The 12,750-nt window shown below is 43.0% G+C and overlaps 1 protein-coding gene across 1 annotated transcript; it reads right to left on the minus strand.

Annotated features, from left to right (window-relative positions):
* Positions 1-10,631: 10,631 nt before the first annotated feature.
* LOC311328432 (uncharacterized protein) lies at positions 10,632-12,298 on the minus strand. Its single transcript, XM_084462400.1, has 7 exons — positions 12,211-12,298; positions 11,970-12,081; positions 11,789-11,860; positions 11,449-11,675; positions 11,197-11,356; positions 11,014-11,108; positions 10,632-10,918 (listed from the first exon to the last, which is right to left on the minus strand). The coding sequence occupies exons 2-7, from the start codon at positions 11,995-11,997 to the stop codon at positions 10,793-10,795; spliced, it is 708 nt and encodes a 235-aa protein (XP_084318526.1). The 5' UTR covers positions 11,998-12,081; positions 12,211-12,298; the 3' UTR covers positions 10,632-10,792.
* Between the last annotated feature and the right edge of the window lie 452 nt (positions 12,299-12,750).

Genomic DNA, 12,750 nt, shown 5'->3' on the forward strand with positions numbered 1-12,750 from the left:
GCTACTGTCCATCCCAACTATGCTACTATCAAACCAATGTGCTAGCTAATGTCCATCCCAACTATGCTACTATCAAACCAATGTGCTAGCTACTGTACATCCCAACTATGCTACTATCAAACCAATGTGCTAGCTACTGTCCATCCCAACTATGCTACTATCAAACCAAAGTGCTAGCTACTGTCCATCCCAACTATGCTACTATCAAACCAATGTGCTAGCTACTGTCCATCCCAACAATGCTACGATCAAACCAATGTGCTAGCTACTGTCCATCCCAACTATGCTACTATCAAACCAATGTGCTAGCTAATGTCCATCCCAACTATGCTACTATCAAACCAATGTGCTAGCTACTGTCCATCCCAACTATGCTATCAAACCTATGTGCTAGCTACTGTCCATCCCAACTATGCTTCTATCAAACCAATGTGCTAGCTACTGTCCATCCCAACTATGCTACTATCAAACCAATGTGCTAGCTACTGTCCATCCCAACTATGCTACTATCAAACCAAAGTGCTAGCTACTGTCCATCCCAACTATGCTACTATCAAACCAATGTGCTAGCTACTGTACATCCCAACTATTCTATGAAACCAATGTGCTAGCTACTGTACATCCCAACTATGCAACTATCAAACCTATGTGCTAGAGTACATCCCAACTATGCTACTATCAAACCAATGTGCTAATTACTGTACATACCAACTAGGCTACTATCAAACATATGTGCTAGCTACATCCCAACTATGCTACTATCAAACCAATGTGCTAGCTACTGTACATCCTAACCATGCTACTATCAAACCTATGTGCTAGAGTACATCCCAACTATGCTACTATCAAACCTATGTGCTAGAGTACATCCCAACTATGCTACTATCAAACCAATGTGCTAGCTACTGTCCATCCCAACTATGCTACTATCAAACCAATGTACTAGCTACTGTACATCCCAACTATGCTACTATCAAACCAATGTGCTAGCTACTGTACATCCCAACTATTCTATCAAACCAATGTGCTAGTTACTGTACATTCCAACTATGCTACTATCAAACCAATGTGCTAGCTACTGTACATCCCAACTATGCTACTATCAAACCAATGTGCTAGCTACTGTCCATCCCAACTATGCTATCAAACCAATGAGCTAGCTACTGTCCATCCCAACTATGCTACTATCAAACCAATGTGCTAGCTACTGTCCATCCCAACTATGCTTCTATCAAACCAATGTGCTAGCTACTGTACATCCCAAATATGCTACTATCAAACCAATGTGCTAGCTACTGTCCATCCCAACTATGCTACTATCAAACCAATGTGCTAGCTACTGTCCATCCCAACTATGCTTCTATCAAACCAATGTGCTAGCTACTGTCCATCCCAACTATGCTACTATCAAACCAATGTGCTAGCTACTGTCCATCCCAACTATGCTACTATCAAACCAAAGTGCTAGCTACTGTCCATCCCAACTATGCTACTATCAAATCAATGTGCTAGCTACTGTACATCCCAACTATTATATGAAACCAATGTGCTAGCTACTGTACATCCCAACTATGCAACTATCAAACCTATGTGCTAGAGTACATCCCAACTATGCTACTATCAAACCTATGTGCTAGAGTACATCCCAACTATGCTACTATCAAACCAATGTGCTAGCTACTGTCCATCCCAACTATGCTACTATCAAACCAGTGTGCTAGCTACTGTACATCCCAACTCTGCTACTATCAAACCAATGTGCTAACTACTGTACATACCAACTAGGCTACTATCAAACATATGTGCTAGCTACATCCCAACTATGCTACTATCAAACCAATGTGCTAGCTACTGTACATCCTAACCATGCTACTATCAAACCTATGTGCTAGAGTACATCCCAACTATGCTACTATCAAACCTATGTGCTAGAGTACATCCCAACTATGCTACTATCAAACCAATGTGCTAGCTACTGTCCATCCCAACTATGCTACTATCAAACCAATGTGCTAGCTACTGTACATTCCAACTATGTTACTATCAAACCAATGTGCTAGCTACTGTACATCCCAACTATTCTATCAAACCAATGTGCTAGCTACTGTACATTCCAACTATGCTACTATCAAACCAATGTGCTAGCTACTGTACATCCCAACTATGCTACTATCAAACCAATGTGCTAGCAACTGTCCATCCCAACTATGCTATCAAACCAATGTGCTAGCTACTGTCCATCCCAACTATGCTACTATCAAACCAATGTGCTAGCTACTGTACATCCCAACTATGCTACTATCAAACCAATGTGCTAGCAACTGTCCATCCCAACTATGCTATCAAACCAATGTGCTAGCTACTGTCCATCCCAACTATGCTACTATCAAACCAATGTGCTAGCTACTGTCCATCCCAACTATGCTATCAAACCTATGTGCTAGCTACTGTCCATCCCAACTATGCTTCTATCAAACCAATGTGCTAGCTACTGTCCATCCCAACTATGCTACTATCAAACCAATGTGCTAGCTACTGTCCATCCCAACTATGCTACTATCAAACCAATGTGCTAGCTACTGCCCATCCCAACTATGCTACTAACAAACCAATGTGCTAGCTACTGCCCATCCCAACTATGCTACTAACAAACCAATGTGTTAGCTACTGTCCATCCCAACTATGCTACTATCAAACCAATGTGCTAGCTACTGTCCATCCCAACTATGCTTCTATCAAACCAATGTGCTAGCTACTGTACATCCCAACTATGCTACTATCAAACCAATGTGCTAGCTACTGTCCATCCCAACTATGCTAATATCAAACCAATGTGCTAGCTACTGTCCTTCCCAACTATGCTACTATCAAAGCAATGTGCTAGCTACTGTCCATCCCAACAATGCTACTATCAAACCAATGTGCTAGCTACTGTCCATCCCAACTATGCTACTATCAAACCAATGTGCTAGCTACTGTCCATCCCAACTATGCTACTATCAAACCAATGTGCTAGCTACTGTCCATCCCAACTATGCTACTATCAAACCAATGTGCTAGCTACTGTCCATCCCAACTATGCTACTATCAAACCAATGTGCTAGCTAATGTCCATCCCAACTATGCTACTATCAAACCAATGTGCTAGCTACTGTCCATCCCAACTATGCTACTATCAAACCAATATGCTAGCTACTGCCCATCCCAACTATGCTACTATCAAACCAATGTGCTAGCTACTGTCCATCCCAACAATGCTACTATCAAACCAATGTGCTAGCTACTGTCCATCCCAACTATGCTACTATCAAACCAATGAGCTAGCTACTGTCCATCCCAACAATGCTACTATCTAACCAATGTGCTAGCTACTGTCCATCCCAACTATGCTACTATCAAACCATTGTGCTAGCTACTGTACATCCCAACTATGCTATCAAACCTATGTGCTAGCTACTGTCCATCCCAACTATGCTACGATCAAACCAATGTGCTAGCTACTGTCCATCCCAACTATGCTACTATCAAACCAATGTGCTAGCTACTGTCCATCCCAACTATGCTACTATCAAACCAATGTGCTAGCTACTGTCCATCCCAACTATGCTACTATCAAACCAATGTGCTAGCTACTGTCCATCCCAACTATGCCATCAAACCTATGTGCTAGCTACTGTACATCCCAACTATGCTACTATCAAACCAATGTGCTAGCTACTGTCCATCCCAACTATGCTATCAAACCAATGTGCTAGCTACTGTCCATCCCAACTATGCAACTATCAAACCTATGTGCTAGAGTACATCCCAACTATGCTACTATCAAACCTATGTTCTAGAGTACATCCCAACTATGCTACTATCAAACCAATGTGCTAGCTACTGTCCATCCCAACTATGCTACTATCAAACCAGTGTGCTAGCTACTGTACATCCCAACTCTGCTACTATCAAACCAATGTGCTAACTACTGTACATACCAACTAGGCTACTATAAAACATATGTGCTAGCTACATCCCAACTATGCTACTATCAAACCAATGTGCTAGCTACTGTACATCCTAACCATGCTACTATCAAACCTATGTGCTAGAGTACATCCCAACTATGCTACTATCAAACCTATGTGCTAGAGTACATCCCAACTATGCTACTATCAAACCAATGTGCTAGCTACTGTACATCCTAACCATGCTACTATCAAACCTATGTGCTAGAGTACATCCCAACTATGCTACTATCAAACCTATGTGCTAGAGTACATCCCAACTATGCTACTATCAAACCAATGTGCTAGCTACTGTCCATCCCAACTATGCTACTATCAAACCAATGTGCTAGCTACTGTACATCCCAACTATGCTACTATCAAACCAATGTGCTAGCTACTGTCCATCCCAACTATGCTACTATCAAACCAATGTGCTAGCTACTGTACATTCCAACTATGCTACTATCAAACCAATGTGCTAGCTACTGTACATCCCAACTATGCTACTATCAATCCAATGTGCTAGCTACTGTCCATCCCAACTATGCTATTAAACCAATGTGCTAGCTACTGTACATCCCAACTATGCTACTATCAAACCAATGTGCTAGCTACTGTCCATCCCAACTATGCTACTATCAAACCAATGTGCTAGCTACTGTACATTCCAACTATGCTACTATCAAACCAATGTGCTAGCTACTGTACATCCCAACTATGCTACTATCAATCCAATGTGCTAGCTACTGTCCATCCCAACTATGCTATTAAACCAATGTGCTAGCTACTGTCCATCCCAACTATGCTACTATCAAACCAATGTGCTAGCTACTGTCCATCCCAACTATGCTATCAAACCTATGTGCTAGCTACTGTCCATCCCAACTATGCTTCTATCAAACCAATGTGCTAGCTACTGTCCATCCCAACTATGCTACTATCAAACCAATGGGCTAGCTACTGTCCATCCCAACTATGCTACTATCAAACCAATGTGCTAGCTACTGCCCATCCCAACTATGCTATCAAACCTATGTGCTAGCTACTGTCCATCCCAACTATGCTTCTATCAAACCAATGTGCTAGCTACTGTCCATCCCAACTATGCTACTATCAAACCAATGTGCTAGCTACTGTCCATCCCAACTATGCTACTATCAAACCAATGTGCTAGCTACTGCCCATCCCAACTATGCTACTAACAAACCAATGTGTTAGCTACTGTCCATCCCAACTATGCTACTATCAAACCAATGAGCTAGCTACTGTCCATCCCAACTATGCTACTATCAAACCAATGTGCTAGCTACTGTCCATCCCAACTATGCTTCTATCAAACCAATGTGCTAGCTACTGTACATCCCAACTATGCTACTATCAAACCAATGTGCTAGCTACTGTCCATCCCAACTATGCTAATATCAAACCAATGTGCTAGCTACTGTCCTTCCCAACTATGCTACTATCAAAGCAATGTGCTAGCTACTGTCCATCCCAACAATGCTACTATCAAACCAATGTGCTAGCTACTGTCCATCCCAACTATGCTACTATCAAACCAATGTGCTAGCTACTGTCCATCCCAACTATGCTACTATCAAACCAATGTGCTAGCTACTGTCCATCCCAACTATGCTACTATCAAACCAATGTGCTAGCTAATGTCCATCCCAACTATGCTACTATCAAACCAATGTGCTAGCTACTGTCCATCCCAACTATGCTACTATCAAACCAATATGCTAGCTACTGCCCATCCCAACTATGCTACTATCAAACCAATGTGCTAGCTACTGTCCATCCCAACAATGCTACTATCAAACCAATGTGCTAGCTACTGTCCATCCCAACTATGCTACTATCAAACCAATGAGCTAGCTACTGTCCATCCCAACAATGCTACTATCAAACCAATGTGCTAGCTACTGTCCATCCCAACTATGCTACTATCAAACCATTGTGCTAGCTACTGTACATCCCAACTATGCTATCAAACCTATGTGCTAGCTACTGTCCATCCCAACTATGCTACTATCAAACCAATGTGCTAGCTACTGTCCATCCCAACTATGCTACTATCAAACCAATGTGCTAGCTACTGTCCATCCCAACTATGCTACTATCAAACCAATGTGCTAGCTACTGTCCATCCCAACTATGCTACTATCAAACCAATGTGCTAGCTACTGTCCATCCCAACTATGCCATCAAACCTATGTGCTAGCTACTGTACATCCCAACTATGCTACTATCAAACCAATGTGCTAGCTACTGTCCATCCCAACTATGCTATCAAACCAATGTGCTAGCTACTGTCCATCCCAACTATGCAACTATCAAACCTATGTGCTAGAGTACATCCCAACTATGCTACTATCAAACCTATGTGCTAGAGTACATCCCAACTATGCTACTATCAAACCAATGTGCTAGCTACTGTCCATCCCAACTATGCTACTATCAAACCAGTGTGCTAGCTACTGTACATCCCAACTCTGCTACTATCAAACCAATGTGCTAACTACTGTACATACCAACTAGGCTACTATAAAACATATGTGCTAGCTACATCCCAACTATGCTACTATCAAACCAATGTGCTAGCTACTGTACATCCTAACCATGCTACTATCAAACCTATGTGCTAGAGTACATCCCAACTATGCTACTATCAAACCTATGTGCTAGAGTACATCCCAACTATGCTACTATCAAACCAATGTGCTAGCTACTGTACATCCTAACCATGCTACTATCAAACCTATGTGCTAGAGTACATCCCAACTATGCTACTATCAAACCTATGTGCTAGAGTACATCCCAACTATGCTACTATCAAACCAATGTGCTAGCTACTGTCCATCCCAACTATGCTACTATCAAACCAATGTGCTAGCTACTGTACATCCCAACTATGCTACTATCAAACCAATGTGCTAGCTACTGTCCATCCCAACTATGCTACTATCAAACCAATGTGCTAGCTACTGTACATTCCAACTATGCTACTATCAAACCAATGTGCTAGCTACTGTACATCCCAACTATGCTACTATCAATCCAATGTGCTAGCTACTGTCCATCCCAACTATGCTATTAAACCAATGTGCTAGCTACTGTCCATCCCAACTATGCTACTATCAAACCAATGTGCTAGCTACTGTCCATCCCAACTATGCTATCAAACCTATGTGCTAGCTACTGTCCATCCCAACTATGCTTCTATCAAACCAATGTGCTAGCTACTGTCCATCCCAACTATGCTACTATCAAACCAATGGGCTAGCTACTGTCCATCCCAACTATGCTACTATCAAACCAATGTGCTAGCTACTGCCCATCCCAACTATGCTACTAACAAACCAATGTGTTAGCTACTGTCCATCCCAACAATGCTACTATCAAACCAATGTGCTAGCTACTGTCCATCCCAACTATGCTACTATCAAACCATTGTGCTAGCTACTGTACATCCCAACTATGCTATCAAACCTATGTGCTAGCTAATGTCCATCCCAACTATGCTACTATCAAACCAATGTGCTAGCTACTGTCCATCCCAACTATGCTACTATCAAACCAATGTGCTAGCTACTGCCCATCCCAACTATGCTACTAACAAACCAATGTGTTAGCTACTGTCCATCCCAACTATGCTACTATCAAACCAATGAGCTAGCTACTGTCCATCCCAACTATGCTACTATCAAACCAATGTGCTAGCTACTGTCCATCCCAACTATGCTTCTATCAAACCAATGTGCTAGCTACTGTACATCCCAACTATGCTACTATCAAACCAATGTGCTAGCTACTGTCCATCCCAACTATGCTAATATCAAACCAATGTGCTAGCTACTGTCCTTCCCAACTATGCTACTATCAAAGCAATGTGCTAGCTACTGTCCATCCCAACAATGCTACTATCAAACCAATGTGCTAGCTACTGTCCATCCCAACTATGCTACTATCAAACCAATGTGCTAGCTACTGTCCATCCCAACTATGCTACTATCAAACCAATGTGCTAGCTACTGTCCATCCCAACTATGCTACTATCAAACCAATGTGCTAGCTAATGTCCATCCCAACTATGCTACTATCAAACCAATGTGCTAGCTACTGTCCATCCCAACTATGCTACTATCAAACCAATATGCTAGCTACTGCCCATCCCAACTATGCTACTATCAAACCAATGTGCTAGCTACTGTCCATCCCAACAATGCTACTATCAAACCAATGTGCTAGCTACTGTCCATCCCAACTATGCTACTATCAAACCAATGTGCTAGCTACTGTCCATCCCAACAATGCTACTATCAAACCAATGTGCTAGCTACTGTCCATCCCAACTATGCTACTATCAAACCATTGTGCTAGCTACTGTACATCCCAACTATGCTATCAAACCTATGTGCTAGCTACTGTCCATCCCAACTATGCTACTATCAAACCAATGTGCTAGCTACTGTCCATCCCAACGATGCTACTATCAAACCAATGTGCTAGCTACTGTCCATCCCAACTATGCTACTATCAAACCAATGTGCTAGCTACTGTCCATCCCAACTATGCTACTATCAAACCAATGTGCTAGCTACTGTCCATCCCAACTATGCCATCAAACCTATGTGCTAGCTACTGTACATCCCAACTATGCTACTATCAAACCAATGTGCTAGCTACTGTCCATCCCAACTATGCTATCAAACCAATGTGCTAGCTACTGTCCATCCCAACTATGCAACTATCAAACCTATGTGCTAGAGTACATCCCAACTATGCTACTATCAAACCTATGTGCTAGAGTACATCCCAACTATGCTACTATCAAACCAATGTGCTAGCTACTGTCCATCCCAACTATGCTACTATCAAACCAGTGTGCTAGCTACTGTACATCCCAACTCTGCTACTATCAAACCAATGTGCTAACTACTGTACATACCAACTAGGCTACTATAAAACATATGTGCTAGCTACATCCCAACTATGCTACTATCAAACCAATGTGCTAGCTACTGTACATCCTAACCATGCTACTATCAAACCTATGTGCTAGAGTACATCCCAACTATGCTACTATCAAACCTATGTGCTAGAGTACATCCCAACTATGCTACTATCAAACCAATGTGCTAGCTACTGTACATCCTAACCATGCTACTATCAAACCTATGTGCTAGAGTACATCCCAACTATGCTACTATCAAACCTATGTGCTAGAGTACATCCCAACTATGCTACTATCAAACCAATGTGCTAGCTACTGTCCATCCCAACTATGCTACTATCAAACCAATGTGCTAGCTACTGTACATCCCAACTATGCTACTATCAAACCAATGTGCTAGCTACTGTCCATCCCAACTATGCTACTATCAAACCAATGTGCTAACTACTGTACATACCAACTAGGCTACTATAAAACATATGTGCTAGCTACATCCCAACTATGCTACTATCAAACCAATGTGCTAGCTACTGTACATCCTAACCATGCTACTATCAAACCTATGTGCTAGAGTACATCCCAACTATGCTACTATCAAACCAATGTGCTAGCTACTGTACATCCTAACCATGCTACTATCAAACCTATGTGCTAGAGTACATCCCAACTATGCTACTATCAAACCTATGTGCTAGAGTACATCCCAACTATGCTACTATCAAACCAATGTGCTAGCTACTGTCCATCCCAACTATGCTACTATCAAACCAATGTGCTAGCTACTGTACATCCCAACTATGCTACTTTCAAACCAATGTGCTAGCTACTGTCCATCCCAACTATGCTACTATCAAACCAATGTGCTAGCTACTGTACATTCCAACTATGCTACTATCAAACCAATGTGCTAGCTACTGTACATCCCAACTATGCTACTATCAATCCAATGTGCTAGCTACTGTCCATCCCAACTATGCTATTACCCTACTAACACACGCAGGTTGCGCAAACGTTCGACATACGGCCGCTATAGGTGACGATTCGTGCGCGCCGCGTGCGGAAATTACGCGGCCATTTACGGAAACGCGAGATCTGCCGTTTAGTAGCCGCTACGTAAGAACGACACGTCATTCCGAAGTTGCGGCCGCGTGCAAAGAACGCACGTGATCACGTGGGCAGGAACCTCCGTTATAAACTCACCTGGCTGACACTAGATTTACAGGTATTTATATGACTTGGTCTGCACGTCTTTTTCGCACGGTGCAAATACGGTGCGGCCGCGTGCAAAAAACGTGGGCAGGAACTTCCGTAATAAACTCACTTGGCTGACACTAGATTTACAGGTATTTATATGACTTGGTCTGCACGTCTTTTTCGCACGGTGCAAATATGGTCACTTACTTACTAAACCCTGACCACTGGCTATATTTAGCATTTGCAGTACCACTGGCTATATTTAGCATTTACCAGTACAAAAACGAATTAATGCTATATGGGGATATAGCAGCAAGCATTATGATACAAACCAATATAAGACTGAACAGTTTAGAACATTTTATTACACAAAGTACATTACAAATTAAAAGTATACATATTTACAAGGATGAGGTTTACGGTCTGTCACATTACGCATAGCCAGAAAAGCAAAAAAAAGCATGTACAAGCTCTGGCTAGCAACCCATTATCTGACAATTGCAAAAGTTCTAAAAACAAAAATGAAACCAGACCGGGAACAGACTGTTGTATCCCACAAAAAAAAGGTTAAAATTTACAAAAACTATTTACAAAAAAGGCATCCATCCTGGCAGGCTGGAAAGGCAGGTTTAGGGAGACGGGCTGGGGGTCACCCACATCTGAATCGAGGGTCTGGGCAGAAGAGGTCATCCTCATCTGAATACTCCACTGTGGTCAGGGCTGGAGCTGCGGTCAGGGGCTGGGCTGGGGAGGTCAGCTGGGCTGGAGCAGATGCCTAAGGACATAATGAAATGGCTGTAAAAGCAAGTCGCATACGTTCATTGGAAGCGTGCCATGTCACTGGATACGAGACTGCCTGACATCACATACCTTTTTGCATCGAGCAGGGGCATGTTTCAGCATCTCCTGCAGCTGGGCAGACACCTCCGTCACAGTGGTGCTTGGCTTACAGGCCATAACTGCACCTTTTAACCAAAAAGGGAATGGTTTCAATGCACATGGCATGAAGCAAAGACAATGTATTATTTTGCGAAAATATGAACAATCCCTTACGTAAAATAACATTGTAGAGGGTCATATTCTTCAGAGGCTTCTTCCCCCTCTTCCCATGGACGCTGTAGACACACCACACTCTGTGTATGGCAATGGCTGACAGCACCCGCCGGACCACATCTGGCAGATCTTTGCCGCCAATGGAACTCAGATATCGTGTCTGCAAAACATAAAGACAATCATTTACTTTTACATTTCCTTAACACTTCTCTGCAAAAATAAGGAACAAAGTTCTGCCTTGAAGTTACTCACCATCTTCCTTTGATGATCCTTGTCCTTCAGCTGCTCCTCCAAGACCAGCAGCTCCTCCTCCGTTTTAGCAGGGTGCAGGTCATCCAGTACTGCTCCCCGATAGCTGTCTGCAGACTCGCCGGACAGTCTCTGCTCCAGTCTCTGCTCCAGCCTCATCATTGTCTGTGCCATCTCCCTCAGACTCTGCATGACGCTGGAGAACTGCTGACACATCATCCTCTGGAAGTCTGGATATTAAACACAGATGTGGCTATAAGTAATTGTACGGTCCCATAATGGATATTCAGCTCAAAGTATATCCCTACATGCAGCATGAAGTAGTTCACAAAATTCAGCATACCAGCATCTGCAGAGCTTGATGGCAACACTGCTGGAGCTGTTGGTCTCACAGGCGATGGCATCAGAGAACTACCTGAAAACCAGAGGATAAAGGGATGAGCAGGAAACTATGGTGCTGGCGGCGTAGTGATTCTGGCATAAGGGGAAGAATCAACTCGACATGAGACATGTCAGACCCTGACCTGGCCGGGGTGCTAATCGCTGATGCATGCTGCTCGTGCCTGGACGTCTGAAGGGCTGAAGGGCCTGGGCTCACAGCGCCTTGGCTCAAAGGACCCGGGCGATGAACATCTACTGCCGAGTAGTGAGATGTGAGATGAGCGAATTAGTGAACTGAGTACATGAGTCTTCAGACAGTCCTGAGTTAACTGTAAGTGTGCAAATATGCATAGACATTTCACCAACACAAACATGCATGGATACCTGCATTGATAACTGGCAGAGCAGGCCTTCCGGCTCTGGCACCTGGCATAGCTGGTCTGGTGTGAGTTCTGCCGACCGGCTGCCTGGGCACTGGAACATATAGTAGAGGTAAATTAGCTCAGATTAGTCAACTCAAGTAGTACTCTTTTGGGACTGTTGAATGCACTTTATTATATTACCTTCGTCACTGGAGTCATAGCGTGTGTTGCGCTGTCTCTTCCTTGTGTCTTGGGAGTTAATCCATTGATGACTGCTGCTCAAACACCTTCGCCAAGGCACTGGCTACTTCATAATGCTCTGTGTGTTCCTCAGCAGAGACAGAGGTTGTCATGGCTCCTCTTGATGTGCTTGTGGAGGTAGATCTGGGAGGTATAGGAGAATGGGCACTCAGAGCAGGAGAACACCCAAGTCTTGCACAGCAATGAGAGAGACCATTAAAAAGGATTATCTCACCTGTAGTACAAGTTCAAATATAGAGTGATTATACGTCATTGTAAATGAGAGCTTACTCTCAATTGATTCACGAGGTTAAATAAAGAT

The sequence above is a fragment of the Borostomias antarcticus genome, assembly GCF_949987555.1.
Source record: "Borostomias antarcticus genome assembly, contig: scaffold_110, whole genome shotgun sequence".
In the NCBI taxonomy this organism is placed as follows: Eukaryota; Metazoa; Chordata; class Actinopteri; order Stomiiformes; family Stomiidae; genus Borostomias; species Borostomias antarcticus.